General features: G+C 44.6%; 1 protein-coding gene across 1 annotated transcript in view; it reads right to left on the reverse strand.

The window, feature by feature from the left end:
- The window catches only part of LOC144752353 (major histocompatibility complex class I-related protein 1-like), a 191495-nt gene that overhangs the window by 51946 nt on the left and 114402 nt on the right, over nt 1-25147 (reverse strand). The window contains exon 4 of the mRNA XM_078640291.1: nt 17545-17814. Coding sequence (XP_078496417.1) covers nt 17545-17814 — 270 coding nt within the window. The remainder of the gene's footprint in view (nt 1-17544; nt 17815-25147) is intronic.

Consider the following 25147-nt stretch of genomic DNA (forward strand, 5'->3'; position numbering starts at 1 on the left):
ACACACAGTGGAAATTAATGACAGGGTTGGAGTCAATTAATTGACTACCTATGGAAAATCCCCATTTTGAACACAACAGGAAGGGCGATGCTCTTGAGGTACTACTTTCCAACTTAAATTTATTTGAAACAAGCAAGGAGGAGGGGAGTGAGAGGGTCCCAACATTTATAGGAAGGGGAGCAAAGTCGGTTATCGACTATATTTTCATGTCACCCCTAGTTCTTGCGAAGACGTTGGTTTACAGAGTGGTGGTGGCGACCTTTAGTGATCACAACCGGCTTTCTCTAGAGGTCGACGTGGGGGGTCATACCCAAACCACAGAACCGGAGGGAAGGGGCCCACAACACCTATCAACCAGAGATCAGGGAAGGAGGATCAAATGGAACGACGTAGTCCCAGAGGTCTTTTTTGAGGACCTAGCCAGGGAGGCGGAGGATCATTTAGCCATTTGCCTTGATGGAGCCACCGTGGGTACGGACACTATAACAGCTTTTGTAGCAGTTTGCAGGCATACTGCGAAGAATTTACAGAAAGAGAGTAGACCCTCTTCAAAGAAGACACACAAGTGGTTTGACACGGCCTGCTCTAAGGCGCATGGGGCACTCCTCAAGGCTCTTAAGAGAAGCCCGAGGGATAAGGCACTAATTGCCTCTCTTCGCAAAGAGTACAAACAGGCAACCAACGTGCGAAAACGTGACATCAAAGAGGAGGCATGGGATAACCTTCAATCGATTGACGTACTTAGGGACAGCAGAAGGTTTTGGTCCACCATCAATCATCCTTTCTTCTCTGAAAGTGAGAATCTAGATACGGACTGCGTCATCCCAGATGACAGCTGGCTCCAGCATTTTAGGAGTATTTATGACGATAAAGATCATAGGGAACTATCACTGGCAGGCAGTACTGCCAATTCCCAGCACATTAACCCAGTCATATTTGATCTAGCCGAAGTAGAGAAGGCGATTAGATCCACGTCTAAACACAAAGCCCCAGGCCCGGATGTGGTACCAGGTGATCTTTACATTATGTACCCAAGTTTCTGGGCAAAGATCCTAACCAATGTGTTCAATGCGTCATCGTTAGTAGGTTTCCCACCCACATGGGCCTCTTCTGTCATAGTTCCTATTTTTAAAAAGGGGAACAGAGGGGACCCCGCTTGTTACAGGCCAATCTCTCTTTTAGACTCGTCCGTTAAAATCTTGGGCAGAGTAATCCTACAAAAATTAGGAGATTGGATGTCAGGCAGGGGGGGTCCTCTCTAACCTCCAGTATGGTTTCAGAGAGCACAGAAGCACCATAGATCAATGCCTCAACCTACACTTACTCATAAGTAAATACACGATAGCGAAGGGCGGTCTTTTATATCTGGGGTTCATGGATTTATCCTCGGCATTCGACCTGGTAAATCGCTCCAAATTATGGCGCATTCTGCGAGACATAGGCATAGAAGCCCCCTTGGTTAATTTCCTTAGTGACCTCCACCAGGACCTTTCTGCTGCCGTTAGGGTCACGCAAGAAGGTCGTTGTACTGACAAATTCAGCTCTAGGGAGGGGGGTCAGTCAAGGTTGTATTCTGGCCCCCCTTCTTTTCACGATCTACATTAATGCCTTGGAGGAATCACTGGCCGTAGCTTCGAACGACATCCCGCGTGCCGGGGGAACGGGTATCCCGGTCCTCCTGTACGCAGATGACGCCGTTTTAATTGCTCGCACAGGTATAGGCTTACAAAAGATGTTGGATCATTTTGGCTGCTTTATGGAGTCTTCAGACCTAAAGGTCAACAGTAATAAATCCCACGTAATGATCGCAGGGGCGCGGAGGAAGAATACTAAGGTCAAGTCATTTACCTGTCTGGGCGCGGAAGTCTCACGGGTGCCAGTATTCTCCTACCTTGGTGTGGTTTTCGACGAAAAGGGCACCTGGGTCCCCCAGCAGAAGCAGAAGTGCAACGCTGTTGCAAGATCTACAGCAGCACTCCTTGGCTTCGCCAAGAGGCTAGGAGCAAGGCCCATGGAGGCCATGCTCAAAATATATAAATCAAAATGCTGTGCAATCGCCTCCTACGGGGCAGCAATATGGGGTTATGCACCAGTGGGGAAAATACAACTGGTTGAAAATAAATTTCTCAGATCTCTATTAGCGGTATCCCAGTCATCGCCAACATTTGCTATACACATTGAACTAGGTCTGGGCTATTTAACTGATCATTTAACATTGGCCCCATTGACTTGCTGGGCAAAGACATGGCTTAATGAGGAGATCACTTTAAATCACCTAATCCTCAAGGACTGCCTAGCTCTGGATGGGGCAGATAGTATCCCATGGTTGGCATACGTTAGAGCGGCGTGTGCAAGGATGGGACGTTCTGACCTATACACTGCCCCGGAGTCTATTAGGAAAAAAGATCTGAGCTGGATTAAACATAACTTCCGGATCATGATGGAGATGGAAAGGGAAGAAGAGGAGCTTAAAAAGCCGGGGGCGAGAAATATCTATGGCCTTCAATCTTCTCCCTCTATGGAACCTTACCTGAAGATCGTCACGAAGCCATTCCATCGTTTTCTGTTGACCAGATTTAGGTTTAACTTAATCCATTTATCCCTGGGTAATTTTCCGCATTGGGGTAAACCGGAAGATACCGTATCATGCTCCTGTGATAACTTCTCCACACAAGATACACTTCATCTCATAATGTTTTGTGAGCATTGCTCTAAGGCAAGGAAAAGATTTTTATATCCCATTCTGAGAGAAGCTGCTTTTGTGCAAGTAAGGCCCGCGCTCTTATACCTGCAAATGTTAAGTAGCATGCATGTTATTTTTAGCGTGGCAAGTTATTTTGGTGGCTGCAGCTCGGGCCAATAAAAAACGTTTGATTATAAACAACAGCACGGAGGAGAACTGATCAGGATTAGGGAATCAGTATTGCATATTGCCCTCAGGTCTGACCTAGATAATTCCCTAAATAATGGTTTATTAATTGATGGAGTTGTACAGTAAAAAAAGAGTATAGTGTATAAAGTGTATATATATGAAGGATTATTTTTAAACATTGGAAATATTTTTAGCGACTTCTTCTCCTGCAATAGCATAAAATGTATATATATATGAATGATTGTTTTTAATTAACTGAAACTTTTTCTGTTACTATTCTGGTGTAACAGGGGTTGTATGTGTTGTATTTCTTTTATGATTTTTATTAATCGAATAAAGATTTTTGACTGACTGACTAACTGACAATGACACACACGCAATGAATTAAAACGAGACCACTTTATAAAAATAATACTTGGTTATACGTATTTTGCAGAATCACAGACCTTTCAATAAAAATACTTTTCATTTTAAACAAACATTGGCAAAGCCAATAGGTCTCGCTTTTGGGATCTTGAAAGTATTTAGTTATGCAGCACAATATCCTTAAGGCAACAATATCAACTGTTGCATGGCTAAACACTTATAAGGTCCCAAACGCGAGACCTATTGGCTATGCCATGAGGCCCATCAAACAAAACCATAATTTCCCATAGTCAACGTTAGACTGTTTTGTCAATGCCCAAACCGACATTAAAATCAGAAGTTACCTAATGAATGTAAAAATTAAATGAGGATGGTAAGTAGGTAATCCTTAGGAAAATCTTTAAATATTTATGATGGAAAGAAAGACTATCCGTGAACTGAACTGAAACAAAACCCCTAAGGAATGTATTCAGCTGGCAAGAATGAATAGTTTAGATTGGAAGGAGGAATTGCAGTGACATTCTCCAGCTCATCATATGTTCATATGTCAGGATACATGCATGTCACTCTTAGAGTTGTTTAAAAGTTAGAAAGCTTTCACCAAGGTCTGTCCAAGGTGGATCAAGTGGAAAAAGTAAGTGGAAAAGGGCTATTAGCTCCAACCAAGAGCCCAGTAATACCCAATTCCCAGTAAGTCCAGTGACTGTAAAAGCACTTGATTTGGTTCTAGCCCTTAGAACCGAGATATAGATAAAGTATTAAACAAGAAGGTGCTTGAGCCACATTAAAATATAAAGTACATCATCTCGACAATTTAAACAATAGTGAAAATTAAGGTGGTTTAATATTCACTATTAATATCGAATCAAAATTAATAAGCTGATTTTTAAATCAATGTTCCCATTTATTAGTAGTTCTCAGTATACGTAATATTTTCCCATATGAGAATTACAATTTCTGTACAGTGCAAATTGTATGCTATTGGTATGTAACAACAAAGTTTGCTGATGGAAGATGGTAGGTGAATATTCTGCTGTTGATCGTTACAGCCAACACTCAGCCAACATGTGTTTCGCCCTATGATTGCTGAAAAATTAAGTGTTTTTTTAAGGCTGAAATATTAAAAAATAATAATACAGACATACAAAAAAGAACAAAGCACAAACAAAATTTAAATATTGCTATCAACTTAATAGGGAATTGGATTCATAGTGAAAATATAGTGATGCAATGAACTCATGCCGCAAGCACCCTTTGATCGTGCTACCTGTGTGACAAGATGGATTCCCAAGACCATCATTTGGTGTAAGAGATTATAAGACTGTAAAGGTCAGGAGGGATGGGTCCAGATTGCGGGCTAGGTCGACATGCATTCATATTAGAAATATATCCCTTTTGTGCTCTTACTTAATTGCACTACATTAAAAAATATTTTTTCTGGCTAATTAAGGCACTGCCATAAAAGTACACTCTTCCTAACTAGACCCCAAAATTGTAAAAATAGATAAAAATAGTCAATTACCACTCGATCTAATTAAGTTTGGTCACAGTGAAAGTCGTTGAAAAAATGAGCACTAAATAAGTATCAATTCTGAGCCTGGTGCAGAAAATTAGAGGCCTTGTAATTGTCATTGGGCTAACAAAGTTATGGTAACTTTAAATTATAATCTTGAAAAAGGGAATTGCAATCTTTGATTACATGAGGCAGTAGGTAGTTATCCTAAGGATAGATTAGACCATACCTACCACTTTGAAGTCGCTGCTACCATTGTGCGAGCGCAAGCATTTTTAGCGTGCTTTTAAAAACTTGATGTATATGTTTTTAGCGTGGCAAGATTTTTAACCAGCTATTTGCCTTTTTGCACAATTATATTCTTTGCACAGAGGACGTCAGCGAGTTAGGCTGCTCCTCCTATTTTAGACTGTTATTGTGTACCTTGTTTCACGCGTTCTCATTGGTTACATCCACAAGGAAGTCAGCGAGTTAGGCTGCTCCTCTGTTCTACCAGCTATTCCACCACGGCTGTGTGCCGATTGAGTGGAGAGCTCATGGGGAGGTAGGCGGACCAATCAGGGACATTCCAGCAAGCCGGAGGGCGGAGACAGGAGCCCGCGCCTCTCGCTACCCCTTTATTTATTACCATGTGTTGGCGGGGGCGCAGCGGACGGGCGCAGCGGGCGCTCCGAAGGTGCGCCTAAGGTAAGCCGTCTGCGCCCGTCCGCACCTGGAACGTGCCCAGGGCCGGTCAGGCTGCCCCTTCTCTCCCAGGCATCTCGATCCCACTTACCTATAGTCGTGATACCTTGCTCTCCTTGAACTCAGGCTCATATTCTGGTCGGCAAAGGTGCCCACCTAGCTCTGACATGAGAGGGGAATGCAAGGACTGCAATTTCCATTTCTCCCCCCTCCTATCACATTTAACGCCCAAAAGCCAGAATGTGCTTCCGATTAAGGCAGCCCTCATTAATGCCCATTCTATGGTGAAACATGCTGAGAACATCTTTGAGCTCATTGGGGACAACAATTTAGACATCTTGTTTGTCACGGAAACGTGGCTAAGCGATTCCTGTGCCCCAGTGGTAGAACTGGCAGTCCCTCGTGGCTACCGCCTGGCTAAAGCCGATCGTACCCTAGGTAGAGGGGGTGGCATTGCAGTAGTATTCAGGGAAACATGGGCCTTCTCCTGTGACAAATCCTTGAGTGTGTTGGAAGGAGAAGCCTTCAACTTCTCCTTTATTCTTTCTCCTCACTTCACCTTAGGGGGGACTTTGATCTATAGACCGCCGGGGCCGATTGGTTCCTTTCTAAGTTCCTTAGGAGATACACTGGCGGATCGTGTGTTACGTTTCCCAAATGTTCTCCTTCTTGGAGATTTTAACATACATTTAGACTCCATCAGTTCCCCAGACACACTGGGTCTCCAAGACCTTTTGGGGAAAACGCACTGAACACAGCGGATCTCTAAACCTACACACTCCCGAGGACATGTGCTGGACCTGGTTTGTTCCAACTTTGCCATGGTCATTAAAGACCCCCAGCCAGTCACCTGGTCCGACCATGCTGTGATCAACTTCTCCTGGGACTTGGCTCTTCCATCTTGCCACCCTCCTCCTCAGTCAGGCCCCCTAGTACGGAAAATTAACATTCCTGGGCTGGTTGAAGCCCTCACGCACTCCGAGATGGCTCATGCTACTAATCTAGAGGGCCAAGTGGACCTCTTTAACGCCTGGGTCAGCCTGGGAGTAGAGACCATTTCCAAACCTGCCCCGAAAAACCCTCGATGTATGCTGCCTTCTCAACCTTGGTACACGCCAGCGCTTAAAGAGCTAAAAAGGTCTTGTAAGAAATCTCAGCGCTCTGGAGGGCTGCATACTCTCCGCAAACCAAAGCCGACCTTCGCGCAGTCCAAAGAGAATACTATACCGCAGTTAAGACTGCAAAAGGCGCTTACTTTGTGACTAGGATCCTAAAAGCGGATAATAATGATAAGGAAATTTTCGCTATAGTCCAAAGCTTTCTGTCACCTCTAGCGGAGCAAAAAAAGATCCTGGTTTCTGCTGAATGGTGTGAGGAGCTCTCCTCCTTTTTCATTAATAAGATCAAGCGTATTCAAGAGGGATTAGCTTTGAACAACGCTGCCTCACACCATTTGGCGGAGACATCCGGTAGCCCCTCTAGCAGTTGCCTTGCCAAATTTACTATAGTTGACCAAATGGACATCCTTGCTCTGCTGAAATCTCTCAAATCAGGCTCCCCTTCGGACCCTTGCCCGGCAAGAGTTCTGGCAGGAGTAGCAGATTGCGTAGGGTCAGAGGTCACTGCTATGGTAAACTGGTCAATGCAATTGGCAGCGGTACCTAAGCAGTGGAAGCAAGCTAAACATTTGCCTCTCCTGAAGAAGCCATCAGCAGACGCCCTCATCGCAGCCAATTACCGCCCCATCTCCCTGCTCCCGGCATTGACGAAAGTCTGCGAAAAGGTTGTTTTTCGACAGCTGAACGCCTTTGTGGAAGAGTCTGGGGCACTTCACCCAGCCCAGTCGGGCTTCAGGGCCTCCTTCAGTACGGAGACAGCCTTGGTGGAGGTGGTGGAAGCCATTAGGGAGTGCACAGACAAGGGTGGCAGAGCGGCGCTAATTTTATTGGACCTCTCTGCCGCCTTTGATACGGTTCCTCACCAACTCCTCTGGGCCGCCTTACTGATATCGGCCTCACCGGGGCTGTGTGGTCTTGGCTGGAGTCTTTCCTGGACTCCCGTTACCAGCAAGTCTGGATGCCCCCGTACTCCTCTTCGGCCAGGCTTGTTCAGACCGGGGTCCCACAGGGCTCAACATTGAGCCCTCATCTTTTCAACATTTATATATCCCCGCTGATCTACCTGGCCGAGGAGCTGGGTGCAAAAATTATGGCTTACGCCGATGACAACCAGCTCCTGTTCACCTGGGGTAACTCAACACTAGAAATGGCTGCAGCACAAAAGTGCCTGGCGGCCGTATTTACCTGGTTGGCCTGTGCCAAACTTAAATGCAACGAGGGAAAATCGGAGATCCTACTATATGGCGAATTTCCAAACCAATTCATTGAACTAGTTTGGCCTCCTGATTTCCCCCGTCCCCTCTCTGAAGGTGGCCCAGCCAAGAATCTAGGCATTTGGTTCAATGAAGATTTGAGGTTCTCAGAGCAGATTAAAAGACTGACGGGTGCCTGCTTTGGGACCCTTAAATCTTTGGGCAGATTCTTCCCTCTACTGCCCCAGTCGGCCAAAGAAACGGTCGCTAGAGCCCTCATACTGTCCCGCCTGGATTATGCCAACGCTCTTTATCTGGGCTCACCCTCCTTTTTGGTTAACAAGTTGCAGCTCATCCAAAATGCGGCCGCGAGACTTCTGCTAGGCATCTCCAGACGCAGTAGCATAAGACAACAAATGGCCACACTCCACTGGTTGCCGGTGGCCCAAAGAGTTCAATTTAAGGCTCTGGTTCTCACGCACCGAGCCTTACATGATACTGGCCCCGCCTATCTCAGGAAAAGAGTGACTTTCCATGTCCCTAGTCGACACCTCAGGTCGGCTTCTCAACGCCGGTTGGTAATCCCCCGCTTCCGGCGAACCAGATTGGGCGGCCAATCTTTTTCGGTCAAAGCGGCTACCCTCTGGAACTCCCTCCCATTCACCCTCAGGGATACCAGAGATCTTAGCAGCTTTAAAAAGCTCCTCAAAACTCACCTTTTTAATAAAGCTTACTAAAAAATGTTATGTTATGCTGTTTTTCTCTTGACTTCTTTGTGGTTTTGCTCCGCGCCAGGATACTCAGGAGTAGTTGTGCCCGTAATAAATACACATATAACATAACATAACAGATGCGGTCATTACCTGGAGGGACAATTGAATAGAAAAAAGTTATTTGTGCTATACGATACTATATAAAGAATGTTCTAATGGTGCTCGATAGAAGATTGTGTTTAATTAGAGGAAAAGATTGTTCATATGTAAAGATGGCATACCGATTAATGCGTTATGAAATAGTCTATAGTATGAAGGATCATATTAAACAAGATGAGCATGCTCATAATTAAGGGCCATCTTGAATTCATAAATAATCACTTACCGTCCATGTGCAGAGCAAATCCTAAAGAAATTGGCAGGAGATCATGTTTGTCCCATGTGGTCTGTGATCTCTCTTCGAACTCCATGGACGCCAATATAACGGCAAAAATAATTGAATAATCGTAATGAGCCATGACCTGGAATAGATATCACGCAGCCGTGTCTTCAGTTGAAAGGGATGGCAAATGAAGACCCCATATTGTCATTGGCATATATTACACAAAAATGTCAAGGAAGTCGATGCATGTTGCCACTAAATAGGCTTAATTAAAGGTAAAGAAAACAAGGTAGGACAGTGTGTAGTCTATATGCGCCACCCATGGATGGGTCTCCAGCAGATTATTGACTGTTCCAAGAGAGCAAGCGGAGGACGCCTTGTCACTCAAAGCTGCAGGGATAACAGTGCTTGGACTCAAGTTGGATGATGCCCTCCTAGGCAAGAAGAAAGTGAAAGCAGACTTCTGGATAATGTAAAAGCAGCAGGCTAACCGAAACTGTGGAGTGGCCAGCTGCTTTTTACCTACAATAGCGCTGCCAGTGAAAATTAAAGTTTCAGGCTGAGACAACAAGCGGCAACGTGTACAAATCAATTTTCAGAAAGCGGCGTTTCAGCTGTGCTGGGCTTATTCTCAGTTGCTGTACGATATGACTATTTGAGGTCATACGCCGAACCCTAGGGCTACTTACTTCTGTTGAGCGGGGTGGAGCCCAAGTCAGACTAGTGGGTGTGTTAGTGAGGGAGGAAGTGATTCACAGCGGTGGTGGCTGTCAGGCAGCCTGTATTTCCTCAAGGCACTGTGGCCAAAGGCGATGGGTAGTGTCAGCGAAGCCGTACGTTCCATTTTGTATCGAAAGCTTCTCCCTGACTAGGCCCGTCACAACGGTACAGCGTCCCGCTGAAAGTTTTAAAAGCCCGGGAGTTGTGCGCAAAGCGATCTGTGGTGGGGGAGGGGGAAAAGCAGGAGTTGTGTGACGGAGGAAAGACAGATGGCGGCCGCGTGCGTGCATGCACGCGTGCACGCAAGCTTGAGGTCACCAAAAGCCTGCCTGTGGTGGCACTTTCAAAAGCCGCTTACTAAAAGTCTTGCAGCGCGGTACATGCGCTGGCTCATGCAAGACCTCAAAATGGACACTTAGGCCCTGATTACGACTTTTCAGTGTAGCGGTAGCAAGTAGGGGCAAACCACTGCTCCACCCAAGGGCGCCCCACCTGCCCTTCAGATTACGATTTTCACCGCAATGGGTCCGCCAGCCTCTTAATCGGACCCTAAGTGTAATTTTCAGACTTTGCAATGTTAACCTACGGGAGGAAGAAAACATTCAGCATAAATGGGGAAAACGTCGACTTACAAGACTAGACTTATGAGTTAACGTCCGTATTGGACAAGGCTCTGTTCAGCACCAGCAGTGCACCACCAGCGCACAGGGGCAGCCGAGTGCAATGTGCAAGTTTGAGGTCTGGCGCCCAATACAAATCAATGGAGATTGGGGCAATCAGACAGAGGCTGTTTACAGGTCAGTTGAAGTGACTTGGGTGGCCAGTCTGAGGGTGAAGCAAGCACCGGACTGGGCCTAGAGCAGCGCCAACACTACACCACAAGAGGCACACGGGCGGCCAGGTGCCAACACAGCGTCGGGTGCCCAATGCACAGCAATGGAGAATGGCAAAATCGAACATGGGCTGCAGGCTCAGGCCAGGAGGCCAGCTGAAGGAAACCAACAGCTGCAGAGATAAGCTGTGATGCTCGGATACGTAGAGACACCTTTTGTCCTGTTCACCAAGGCCAGGACGAATAGGTGTAGGGGTGCCTTTTGGTGTCGTATTCGACTTACCGGAGCAGGTCACGGCTGTGGTGGTCTCTGTGTAGAGGCTGCAGACCACTTTGTGGAGTCTAGGAGAGGTCAGCTCCCAGTGGAATCGAGGTCAGGAGTCGCAGTTCTTCAGGTCTCAGAGTCTTTACTTTGAAGATGGTTGCTTGGTGAACACGTCTGCTGTTCTCAGGACGAGTCCTCTTGCGGTGCAGGATCGCCGAGGGCTGCATACAGGTCGGTAGGGATGGGACTAAGTCAGTTGTTCTCTGCAGTCTTCTCTGCTGGTGCGACTCTAGGGTCCAGCTTTTCTCAGGTCGTCATGTACTGCAGGGCTCAGGCGGGCTACTTAAATACTACCTTTAGGGGCGTTTAAAGGGAGTGCCAGATAGTAGCCAATGGGCTACTTACCTTAAGGGTGACTACATCCTCTAAATTCTCACCCCAGGTGGGGGTTGGGCATATTCCTGCTCCTGAATGGAGGGAGTTCCACCATCTTCAAGATGGTGGGCACTGAAAACTGTACTTCACCTCACCTCCAGCACCTGAGGGGTAGAGTTGGCAGAGGGGGCCACATCTCCTATACTTTCTATGTTTTCCCACCTGTCCTCTGACCAAAAATAGGGTGAGGACAGGACGGGTGCCTGCTCCCTCTAACAGGAGAAGCTGGGGTTGCATTACAAAGGCTGCCCGCTGTGGATGGCTGTTCGTGGTGTGAAAACCTCCATCCAGGAAAGGCATTGTTCTTGCCTCTCTGCCCATGAGGTCAGAGCACTGTCTGGTGGTAGCAGGCTGGCTCAGGCCGGTCAATGACCACACTAATGATTGGTAGGTTTCAGGGGGCCCTCTAATGGTCCTCTGTGTGCACTTTTTAATAAATCGGACACTGGAATCAGTGCAGGTTTATTATGCTGAGATGTTTGATACCAAACATCCCATATTTCAGTGAAGCCATCATGGAGCTGGGGAACTCATAATGACGAGTGTCCAGCCCATGTACTTCTATGGCTTCCTTGGTAACAAAATCCAGGAATCGACACAGATATTGCAGGGGCAGATCTGCTCGTGTAGATATGTCCTCACAGGAGATAAAGTGCACCCTGACTTAGAGCTAAGGCCTGCTAGGGGGGTGTCTTACTTATATCTCATCCAGTGTCTATGGGCACGGCACACAGGGATGTGTACCTTGTCAACTCTTCAGTTTTGTCTGCACCAAGATACGCAGGCTGCAGTGGCAGTGTGTATGTCCTTGATGAGGGGTTCCTCGGGGTAGCACTGTTCGTGCTACAGGCCTTAGGGCCCATCTTTAACCATAAGGCCCTTGTTATCAGGGGTACATTTTATTAGGGAATTGCATGTGAGCAAAAGGAGTGCCAATTGTGGAAACGACAGGTACAGTTTAGAGAAGGCGATCTGGCACCGGGGACCTGGTTGGCAGGGACCCTATGCACTTCCAGTTGAAACTACATAATTTTCCAGGCAATAAGTGGGGCTAACCATGTCCAAAAGAGGCAATTTCCTTCACTGGGCTTGATTGGTTCTTTGAAGATGTCTGGTGTGCGTTTGAGCATACCCTTAACATCGGTAGATACTGTACTGATTGTGGGCTAGAGGACAGGGTTTCAAACAAAAAGTCTTCTTCTATGGGGTCGGTGTGGAGCTCAACCTTGTGGTATGCGACTGCTCTACCTATAACATCATGGCATGTAGTGGTGTTGTCTGCGGGAGACGGCTTAACAGGGTATACATTGGGGTCTGTATCTGTGGGTGGTTCAATATCATATGTTCACACAAATTATCATGATTGGGATGGAGTACTGTTGTACCTCATCTTCTTCCCCCACAAAAGAACATACGGACCCCTCCAGGGAATATGGTTCTGGTGCAGGAGGTGAAGGAGGTGCAACGGGTGGAGGTGGTGAAGTGGGATGCACAGGGCTAGTAGCCTTGTCAGTCTTTTTCCTGTGCTTTGTTGGTATAGGAATGTCCAAAACCTCTTCAAAGGTTAATTTTATTTGGTTGGCTGTGCAGCAGTGGATGGAGGTCTTGTTAATATACAGTCAGTGTCCAGAGGGATGACAAGTGCCTATGGTAGCCATTGAAGGACTGGCTCCATAAGTTCGGATCAGCAGTTTGTTTTGTGAAGGAGTATGATTTCGGCTTTAACGCAGCTTTCAGCACTGAGGGCTTCGGTGCCGAATGTCCCAGGTCCGAAGTAGTCAGCATCGGAGCCGAGCCGGTCCAATGTTTCTGCGCCATCGCTTTCAGCTCCTTTGGTTGGCTTGGCTCCGATGGTGTGGAAGTCGGCTCGGGAGCATGCTTCTTCTGATGCATTTTTGACGCCGAGACAGGGCTGGACGTTTCTGAGACAACTGTTTGGGGCTGTGAATAGCCTGAAGGCAGTGCTGGCCCGACTGAAGATTTTGTTTTGTCCTGGGCAGGTATGCAGCCCTTGGGGATGGACTGTTGGTGCTGGGGATGGGTTAGAGGGGTTCGGTACTTACAGCTTGTCCTGGTATGAGGTCCTGCATCTCGAGCTGACTCCAAGCTGTCCTTGTGGGAGACGGTGCCCTTATCTGCGGCTGACCCCGGGGGTAACCGTCCTCCTGAAGGTCCTCTGGGCTGAAGATGTCCGGTGTGTCCGGCACTGCGTCGGGACATACAGAGTCATCAAGCTCGTTGATCCCACAGCATCTTCCTGGATCAGAAGGATTTGCAGGATTCGTCAATGGCTTCCAGATGGTCTGGAGAGAGGCACACGTTACACACCTGATGTCGGTCAGTACGCCGAACCTTGACGTGGCAGTAAGGGCAGAACAGAAAGGGCATTTGTTCCATCACCAAAAGGACATGGCACACACGCTATCGAAGTGGAAGTTTCATCCCAAAGGGTGGAGCCTAAGGGGACCGCTGTTGAGCTGAGTCGCCACGACAAGACCAGCAGTGGTGAATGACCGAAGAAAGATCAGATACTAACCGTGATTGAAAACAATACTAAAAGATCGTTTTAAGCTAGGAAATGACAATGCTTAGATGGAGCAGAGGAGCACACGTCCGAACCCAACAGCCGAAGAAAACAATCTAACAATGGAGTTGATACCCATGCCCATTACCAGCAAGAGGAGGAGTCATTCTACCTCATGAACTAAAAGACTTTCTTAGAAGAAAAAGAACTTGCAGACTTATAAGCCCAACACAAGGTGGCAGAAGTATGCGATGCATGTGTATCTACAGCCACACATGCCTCGAACATAAAGTTTTCCTAACTATAGCCTATCCATGACCTTTGGTATTTCCTCAAATTTAAACAATATTTATTTAACAAAAAAGCATCTTAAATCGTAGTGTTGAGTGTCATTCAGTTGAGTGTTGTTAAGTGGAGTGTCGTAGAGTATAGTGGAGCACAGTGTTGTACAGTCTATTGTCATAGTATTTTGTGATGTAGAGTGGAATAAAGTGGATTAGAGAGGAGAAGCATAGCGTACAGTGGAGTAAAGTGTTATACAGTGGAATGGTATGGTGTGTTGTGGGATATCGTAGAGTGGAATAGTGTGTTGTGCAGTGAAGTGTACAAGCGTAGAGTGTAGTAGAGCTTTGTAGAGTGGAGATATATAGAGTGGAGGAGAGTGTCGTAGAGTGGAGCAGCAAAGAGTGGAGTGTTGAACAGTGGTGTAGAGTAGGGTAACGTATTGTACAGTGGAGTAGAGCAGAGTTGAGTGGTGTCGCTTAGGTTAAAATGGAGTAAAGTCTAATAAACTGGAGTGCTATGTTGTACAGTAGAGTGGCGTGGAGTAGAGTGGCCTGGCCTATCATACAGTGGAGTAAAATGTCATAGAGTTGAGTGCTGTGTCATAAGGTTGAGTGTCCTAAAGTGTTGAAAAGTGTCATAGTTTGGAGTGCCACAGATTGGATTAAAGTGTTTTACAGTGGAGTGGTGTGGAGTATTGTAGAGTGTGGTAGAATAAAGTCAATCAATCAATCAATCAAGGAATTTGTAAAGCGCACTACATACCTGTGAGGGTCTCAAGGTGCTGGGGGGGGGGGTAGCATAGAGTCTTGCAAAATTGAGTGGCATAGAGTAGTTTAGAGTGGAGTGGTATTGACTATAGTAAAGTGTAGTAGTGTGTCAAAGTAGAATGTAGTAAAGTGGTGTGGAGTGGTACAGAGGGAGTTGCTAAGAGTGTTGTAGAGTGGAGATGAGTGTCGTACAGTGGTATAGAGTAAACTAGAGTGGCACACACTCTGATAGTCTGGAGTACACAGTGGAGTGCTATAGAGTGTAGTATTTTCTGTAGAGTGGAGGGGCGCAGAGTGTTGTAGTGTGGAGTAGAGTGAATTGGCATATAGAAGAAGAGCATAGAGTGGAGGGGAGTAGAGTGAAAGGGCACAGAGTGGAGTAGCGTAGAGTGGACTGGTCTAGGCTGGAATGGTGTACAGTGGAGTGGAGTGAATTAGCATATAGTGAAGTGGTGTAGAGTGTAGTGGCATTCAGTGGAATGGCATGGAGTGGCATAGAGTGGAGTGGTACACAGTGCAATAGGACAGAGTGGAGTGGCTTAGAGTGGAGTGTGATATAGTGGAATAGCATGCAGTGGAGTCGTGTAGATTGGCTTTGTATAGAGTGGAATAGCGTAGAGTGGAATAACATAAAGTGGAGTGGCCTACAGTGGAATAGCATACCATGGAGTAGCGTAGAGTGGAATAGCATGGAGTGGTGTGGCGTACAGTGGAATAGTGTGGTGTGGAATAGAGTAGAGTGGAGTGGCGTAGAGTGATTGGCATAGAGTGGAATAGCGTAGAGTGGAGCAGTGTACAGTGGAGTGGCATAGAGTGGAATAGCATAGAGATTATTGGCGTATAGTTGAGTGGTGTAGAATAGAGTGGCATATATTGGAACAATGTAGAGTAGAGTATAGTGGAGAGGCATAGATTGGAATGGCGTAGAGTGGATTAGAGTGGAGTGCAGTGGCATACAGTAGAATAGTATATACTGGAGTGACATAGACTGCAGTGGAATACCGTACAATGGAGTGGCATATAGTGGAGAGGCACAGAATGGAATGGCGTAGAGTGGATTAGCATGGAGTGCAGTGGCATACAGCAGAACAGTAAATACTGGAGTGGCATAGACTGCAGTGGAATACCGTAAAGTGAAGTGGCGTACATGAAATTTAGTGGGAAGGAATCATATGGTGTGAAGAGTAATGCAAGTCAGTGCTTTGGGCTGCCTCGCCAGACGTACCAAGCTACCGAGGCCAAGCATGGTGGCTGTGTGTTGCTTTGTAAATGTAACTGAAGTATTGCGTTGCCCATGGGAGGCCATGCGTGACGCAAGGGTAACACCACACAATCATAAATTTGGGCCATAGTTATACATTGGGACATGGTATACAGCGGTAACTTCGTGGTATACAGTGATACATGCCGATGACAAGGCAGTATATGATTGGCTAATTGCAGTCTTTACAAAATTAAAAGGCAGCCATGTTATTTTGACTACACTTTGCCTGTGTTCTGGGTTAAGGGCTTAGATACAGGTAAGTAGTAGGTTTTATCATAGTTCTCTACCTATTAGCACTTTATTAAAGTGCTAATATTTGAGGAAATGTATTTATATACTTTTTTAAAGTTTACGTGTACCACACTAGTACCTAGCAAATACAGTGTTTGTTCAAAAATGATTTTTTGTTTACTCTTTTTAAATAGGCCTGTAAAGTGTAGGTATTACAGCAGTACTCCATAGACTTTTTTTATAAAGAATAAAATATGTAACAAATTGAAAATACACTGCAGTACACTATTTGTGAAATATAGTGTAGTAGTGTATATTTAATTTTTGTACAAATGTTTTTTTCCCTTAATTTTAAATACAGCAGTACTTCCTAGGTAGCACTGCGATAGTCCGTAATACTTTTTTTCAAATAGATTTACTTATAAATAATTTTCCTTACCTGTTACTACTTATAAGAAAGTGTTTGGAAAAAATCTAAGACCTAATGCTTACCTATATCGAAGGCCCTAACCTAGAACTCAGCCAAAGTGCACTTCAAAGAACATGACTGCCTTTCACTTTTGTAAAGGCAGTCATTAGCCAACTCCATGACGCCTTGTCATCGGCATGTACCGCGGTACTTTCGTGACATTTTGTGAAACTACTGCAGCAACCGATATCTCTAAGTTAAAATACTTTATAACATAAAAAATACTTCCCTACTTACCTATAGTACCATAAAGGATCATCCGCACACCATAATCTACAATCCTGCCTAAATGTGAATCCGACTGGACGTTTGCCCGCCACATGTGAGTACAAAGTCTATGGAAAGTGTATTGGTGCAAAAACATGCTTTGGGACCCCCCCTCCTTTTTTCTTTGCACCCCCTTGATGAATCTCCACCAAATTTTGCATTATCTGCTAATGTAGGAAACGGAATGGGTCTGCAAGGTTTTGCACAGATTTATCAAACGGGGGCGAAGTTATTAAAGGTCCAAAATCCAAAAAAATCCTGTCTCTGGGAACCCTAACTATAACTATAGAATGGCTAGTGCCGCTCTGTAACTAAGATCCTTGATTCATTTTTTTAAGGAGAGTCTAGGGTGGGGTGACCTGCATGGATCCCACTAGGTTTTCTTACTCAGAATGCTCTTGGAACCTCAGCCTTTGGCTAAACTCACATTCTCCTCATTCTTCTGTGAGGAAAACTTCTGAAATCTGCCGGGATCTACAACATTTCAACCACCAGCATTACTACAAAACTCCCCATTAAAATGGTACTGCACTTGTGTGACTGAACCTGGTGCCCGTGACAGGAACAGATCAAACTAGGAACCATAAGAAGTCAATATGTGCACCACCGTCACAATCAACCGCTACAGACCAAAGTGCACTCACCATACATCACGGTCACAGTGTCCGGCAGGCTGCTGTGATACACCTCATATCTGTACATTTTCTCATCATCTCCTTCCTGAACTTCCACTGTTTTCTGGGCCTGGTAGGTTCCGTCAGGGTTTGGCAGGATTTCGCTGACTTCCCAGGGCATCTCTACGCCATTCCTGACCCATTTCACCTCAATGTCTCTGGGATAAAATCCATACGCGAAGCCGTTCAGAAAGGTGCGATCGCCGTTCTTTCTTCGTGTAACCATTGTCTGAGGGGCAACTGGAAGGAAACACCATAAGTACAATTACACAACAATCACCTTAGGATTTACCCAGTACTTTATTTGGAGATACCCACCAGTGACACATTTCTTCAGCACAATATTTGACGACCCCCCTTCACAACACTTCCAGGACGCCACGAGCACCTGCACAGAGGAGGAACCTGGGTAGAGGGGCTGGTAGGAGAAGCCTCACCACAGCCATCTCGGATCATAGACTCCACTACATTGGTAGCTCCATCCTACAAAGAACCGAGGATGCTACTAGGAGCTCAAGGAAAGGACCAAAGAAGGTGACAGATGTTGGGGCTCACCCGCAGAGGCTCGATGGAGGTGAAACAAGATGATGTCAAAGTAGTGTTGCATGATACAGACCCGGTGACGAGATTACAGGGAAAGTCACATACAGTTTTTATCATTAATGTATCAAGCGATTTACCAAGAAGAGGCTGAGGCAATAGGATACCGCACATAACACATACATGGTTGATTGTTATTCACAACATTGTGGTGCTCGAGTCAAGAGGACTAGCCATCTTATTCTACAAAACTAGGTGATTTAAAACAGATGTGATTCACAACCCACACCCCAACACTTTTTTGGTTAATAACACCTTGATTAATCACAGCAGCAATTGGACTGCAAATGCACAGACTCACAGAATTTTTTTTGATAAAAGGAGATTCTTTATTAATTTATTCTTTTAAAACCTATCCTTTTCTTCTTGGATTCTTGCTGTAACCAACGCGTTTTGTACAATAGGACTTCTTCAGGTCTTGTTTAATGTATATCCAAGGGTTTTAAATGAAGATTCTCCATCCAAAAGTCAAGAGCACCAGATAGTGAGCTATTACAACAATATGTATAGACACTTGAGATTCCTGCAAACTGATTCAAGAGTGAAGGAAACTAGATGCCCAAAAGTTATCAGATATCAACTTTTAAGTTCTTAAATCAATATATGAACAAAGGTTATAATCCATTGATGGACGAGGTTTTGATAATAACAAACAGCGTGGTCCAAAGTCAGAACCCGCACAATGTGGAGTATGGTAGCTCCCACACAAGTGGAGTAACTGTAATTAATTTATCACACTGTATCTTTACCTGTGTTGCATTGAAAGTGTAGTGTAGTTCCTATATTCCCAATAGGCTCTGCGCATTGGAATAATACATACTATAGTTTAGACGTAGGACTGAGGTCGACTAGGTCTCTATCGAATATATTAGACTTAATTGTGAGTGCCAGCTAGCTCAGAGGTCACTAGAAACGGTCTCGAATTCACAAGAAGGGATTAGTTTCTGACAACCGCATAAACATGACAACATTGTTTCCCAAGAATAAGAAATCAATCTCTAGAGTCGCGGAAACAATAGATTGCTATTTCACTCGTTAATGCTTCTTTTCACCAGAGGTGCAGAGAAATAGAGAGAGGAGCGTTTTCAATAAAAGGTATTTATTGAACAGTCTTCTTTCTCAAGCATAAAAAATGAACTGCTACAATCATAATACTGGTTGCAAAGTATAATGCGTCCAGTACGAAGAGTATTATACAATAATACTGTAAAAGCATGGTATAGTTTCTAAGCCATATAAAATAACATAAAATACATACATTAATAAATAAAGACTAAAAGTACTCAACTGGTGCTTCTAAAATACTCCTACCACGGTATACCTAACCTAAGTCTAGTACAAGGGAAGAAGTAGATGAGGTGTAGCATAAGTTTAGTATTCTTTGCCAAGAATCTCTCCAAGAATTCTCTAAGGGTCTAATCAGCTCCATACCTTGGTTTAGAATGAAGAAGGTCTTGTATCTCTCTCTCAGAACTCGATTTCCCAGCAACCCGCAAGGGTAGCCTGGAAACACTGGAGCTGGATCTCTCGGCAGGAGAAAAGACAGCGTCTCTCTCAGTGCGTCTGTTGGAGGGTCGGCTTCCTTCGGCACTTGCTTCGGCAGGGCTTCGGGTAAGTAGATAGTCGAACTGCTCGAAACCACCGTGTGTTTGCCAGGGCAAATGTGGACATATTTATATCTTGAGGCGCCGAGTTTGACGTAAGGTTGGACATAATAACGTCATCGAAGACTCAGTTCTTTGAAAACTCCATTATTTCTTGGATAAATTAATATTTAAGCAAGGGGAAGTTCCTAACTGCTGAAGGCGGGTTTTTCCAAGAAATCGTTGTGGATTCTCGGAACTAGTGGAAGTAGCCATGCCGTATTTGGACTGCATAGGCTAAATCTAAATATGGTTATGATTTCTATGCCTATATAAGGATAGCGTGATTTATACCTATATATGGGCATGAATCGGGAAAATTACACTATGGTCCTAAATTCATATACAACACCCGCTCCACTTTATTAAGTTCAACATTACTAAATTATAAGTACTGAAACATATCTAAAGCATATGTTTACAGTCCCACCCAAAGTACAAAATTTGCATTTGAAAAATGCTGTATACGAAATGAGTATAAATTGTACGCATTTGAGCAAAGTGTATTCATATCTATATCTATACTAATATAATAAAGAGAGAGCCCAAACCTTTGAGGTGGGTAATCTCAGGAACCACAGCACCAATCAAAACAACCAATACAGCGTTGGAAAGGGCAGTTGCAGCAGAAGGACATAGGCTATGCAGACGCCCACCATATACATTTAAATGGTAAAAGAACCGTGCCAGCAAAGTAGTCCCTTGTGGGCGTGTCTGCCTTGTGCTGTGGGTGTGTGCTGGGGGCGAGACAACCGCTGGGGCCGTGTGGTACGTTCCGCCCTTCATGCCATGTCTCATATCGTGTGCTGTGGGCGTGTGCTAGGGGCGTGGGTGTGTGCGGGGCGCAGGATTACGGAAAAAAAGCAAGCATTGTTCCCAATATTTCATTGTTTTTTCTTCCCAGGTTCTGTACATTCCAGCTCCGGGTGTCCACCCTGCTCCCTTTAAATACCCCTGCACCCCATAATCATAACCCACCCATACTCCTTAAAATACCCCAACACCCTTAAACACTAACCCATCTTAACCCTATAAATATACCCTGTACCCCAAAACCCAAACCTATCCCTAAACCCTAAAAATACCCCTGTACCCCAAAACCCAAACCTAGCCCTGAACCCTATAAATACCCCTGTATCTCAAAACCCAAACCTACCCCTGAACCCTAAAAATAACCCTGTACCCCAAAACTCAAACCTAGCTCTGAACCCTAAAAATACCCCTGTACCCCAAAATCCAAACCTACCCCTGAACCCTAAAATACCCCTGTACCCCAAAACCCAAACCTAGCTCTGAACCCTAAAAATACCCCTGTACCCCAAAACGCAAACCTAGCCCTGAACCCTTAAAATATCCCTGTACCCCAAAACCCAAACCTACCCCTGAACCCTACAAATACCCCTATACCCCAAAACCCAAACCTAGCCCTGAACCCTAAAAATACCCATGTACCCCAAAACCCATACCTATCCCTAAACCCTAAAAGTACCCCTGTACCCCATAACCCAAAACTAGATCTGAACCCTTAACATACCCAAACACCCCAAAACATATACCTCAGTACCCCAAAACATATACCCCTATACCCATACTTACCTTATCCAAACATTAAAAAAACATGCCTTTACCGTTCATGCATTTACAACAAATTTCGTTGTAAATGTATGCGTGGTAAAAGCATATAAAATGTAATGCCATGCGTTATAATGGCATTGCGGAGTCATAGTACTTTCGTAATGAAAGTATGCGGAGTGATGGTATGCGGAAAGAAAGTTGCGGAATAATGGGTGTTTACCCTCCCCCGGTAAGTGCATTGGTGGCACGGCGGCCCACATATCCAGCAACATACTCATATTTTTTCACCACCGATTTGGAAAATGCACAGGTCTCTCTCATTGATGGCCAGCACCGACATACACTTTTAGACACACCTCCCGCCACAAGTTCTAGAATTGCGAACTTTAGAGCTGGGGAGCTACTTTCAAATCTCGGCATCAGCTCAACATCCTGTGATTCTAGGCAAATCGCTTTGTCTCCCCGTGCCTACCACAAATGAATGTGTTCTTCTGTAATGTAAATTGTGCTCATGCCATGTTGTCGAGTTCGCACTATATAATATTGCAATGAAAAATAAAGTAGGGAAACTCGTGTTCACACACTACTGAATGCGCACTCTTAAGTGCATCAGCAGTGCACTGTGAATCGGAGCGTTTCACAGGCCTGTCACAGATAAGAAATGCTATCAAAACGAAATCCTACAAAACAATATACTACTGGCCGGCAGCAATTCATACCCGGACAACGTTGGGACGGGCTGCTAGTATGATATATAGCACGAAATGATTAATGCTAACCTAGTGAATCACGAATTTACATTTATGAAATGGCTCTTAAATACATAAAAAAGGTCGTGACAATCCCTTAGCAGAATATACAAATTGTTTTGGTTTTGAGGACAAGGCCAAATATTGTCTCTATGAAGTGTTCAAAGGAATTCTTGTTCTCTAAGAATAGTTCTACTTTAAGAAGATTACTCTGTGCCATAAAGAGTTCTATTTTGGAAAAAGTTCAAATTGTATCGAAAAAGCTTCTCAAGTTTAGACGGTTTGTTTTGAAAATTGAAGGTCGAATTTCAGAGTTCACGGAACGCTGTGTGCAAGAATCAAAAGTTATTCTCGGTGTCAGGAGAAAACATCAGATCGTCTAACCTGGCAAAGAAATCGTCCACCACAGTAGGCGAGAGTGGAACTACTTCCTCAAGTAGATCATATGTGCACAGATGAGAAACATCGCCGTCAGCATTTGTCGCATTAGCAATGTTCGCAGTAGGTGGTAACTGTGTGCCTGTTGTTCCTCGTATCTCACCATCAGTCATACTTGCCGGTGAGACCTCAATGAAGGCCGTCATCAGGATTGGTAGCCGTTGGGGCAACACGATGCATGAGTCGTTACCGGACCTAGCAAGGCGTCAACATCCGATGGCAGTACTGATGGAAGTGTAAGACAAATGTCCAACACGCATTCTTCTCCGCAAATCAGGCATCGTAGAACAGGTAACATGCAATCTTGCCAGATTGGTCTGAACGAAAGGAACCAAGTGGTATTCAGATCTCTTAAACGAGCCAAGCCAAGAATCTCTGTAATCCTTTCACGATACCGCATGGCTAGGAGGGCTTGTTCCATGGTAGTCTGGGTATCGTAGGGGACTGGACTTGCCATATCGGAGCAGAAGGAATAAAAATAGAATTCCTGCTACAAGTCCCAAAATGAGAGGCAGGCCGCCGAACACAGAGTGCATGAAATTTGGAAAAATGCGAGGACTGCTTCAAAGGGTGCTTACAGTCCCGAAAAAATCGTCTTAAATACTTGTGCAATGCCGCTGGTATCAGACATGTTTAGGATTTTACCTAACATTTATGCGAAATGTACTGGGCAGTTTGTTGATAATAATGCATGTATCTCTGCAGAAGTCCTTGCAACTTGCAGATCATACGTTTCTCTAGACGAGGTCAGTGGCACACTTTTTTGCAAAAGAATGGCTTTCATTCTGCTTAAAGTATCAATTCGTATAGAAGAGATATTCAGTGAAGGCCATAATGCCGACTCCCTGTCTGTCCTGCTTTTTGGATACAATACTTGCATACAACAAGTGACCCTGGCTGACACACTAACTAGATATGCTTTTCTTGGCAACATGCCACATTAGATGTGATCATTGAGCATAACGTAGCTGCCATTGGAAAGTTGCCTGAAAATTGGTTCTAACAATGCAGTTGGTGAACCGTGCAGGTGGCAAGAAAGGTTATTTGAAGAACCTTCACAGGCTCCGTGTAAATTAATACCATGACACAAAAGTGTACCCCTTAGTGAGTTCTTACAATTTTTACCACTAAGAAATACTTCCTTTACCCCACTCCAACATTTGTGTGTGTATGGTAAATTCCAGGTCGACTTAATGTATTCTTTACCCAACCTTTCATAGATGCCTGCTGGTATGTGCTGTAGACAATACTGGAATTGGAAAATCGTAACTGGTATCGTGATGGTGCCATGTATTATCCATTCTACGAGTGGTTTCTCAGAAACAGTTAATGGTAATCTTTCCAGTTTTTCAATGATCAGCACCGTATAGTCTGCTCCTCTTTGTGCCATAGAGATTTGTTTATCTGTAAGGTTAAAGACAGTAAACAGTGACGTGGTGTTGATTAGACGCCATGGCACGTAGCCTGAACGGAGATTTTGTAACATCCAGGCTAGCAGCACTATAGAACGTAATTGAGACTGGCCATGTTGTAACATTAGCAAGTCCTGCTCTATTATGTCAATGGCAGATGATACAATGCTGTCCAAAGAATAAATTCTGGAGGACAGAGTCGTTAACCCATTGTCCACTACAGAGAGAGCTTTCTCTAAATGAATACAATCAATTTCTCATATACTTGCCGCAGTGTCCATTTGTGTGACTTTCCATGCTTCATTGTAAGCAGAATATATACCGGCGTATATGAAACGTTTTTGACGTGGCTTACGAGGTCCAAGTAAGAGGTCTCGTAAAGCAATGCCTTCTTTATGTAAAGTTAAGTGTTGTTTAATTTCTGGAAGTGTGGGTTTCTGTAGCCAATCAAGGCATAGTTTTTCTACACTGTATGTCATAACTATCCCTGGATGTTGTCTCTGGGAGTATCTTGGGTCTGGCCTGGTTACTTTGAACCCTTGTATTTTGTTCAGGAATCTATCTTGACAGTTATTTGTGTCTGTGGGCCAGATTAACCATTTTTTCCAATCAGGATCAGTTCTGTTGTGTTGTAAAATCTGTTTTACGTCTACCTCCTTATCTGCAGTGCTATTACTATCAGGTGTGGCTTTAGGTATGGACGATTTGTTTAAATCTTTTATTTTAGCCAAGCTAAGACAAGATGTTTGTTGAACAGTGTCATATAAAAACATTATTTGTTCTGGGATAATGCAGGCTCTGAACAAGGCTTCCAAACCTTGCACCTGCCATTCTTTTGTGCCCCAAATAGTTTTTGCCTCAATGTTGTCTTTCCAAAAGTTAAAACCTAATGTAGACCGCTGAGCATAAAAGTTTGCAGAATAAATTTGTCTAGTATTGGTCAACATGTGTTTCATTTCTGTCTTATTCCCAATTTTGAAATAAAACGTATCTGGATGTGTGACGTTAAACCCTGAGAAGTATGGACATTTTTCATAAAATGTTTTCGATCTGCCCTTTGGCAGCATTGGACAATGTTCCCATTGATTATAAGTAAAAACATTTCTAGGGTTTGCAGATTTGTGCAAATAATGGTGACCATAATGATTAAAACAAT

This window comes from Lissotriton helveticus, chromosome 5_1 (assembly GCF_964261635.1).
Source record: "Lissotriton helveticus chromosome 5_1, aLisHel1.1, whole genome shotgun sequence".
Classification (NCBI taxonomy): Eukaryota; Metazoa; Chordata; class Amphibia; order Caudata; family Salamandridae; genus Lissotriton; species Lissotriton helveticus.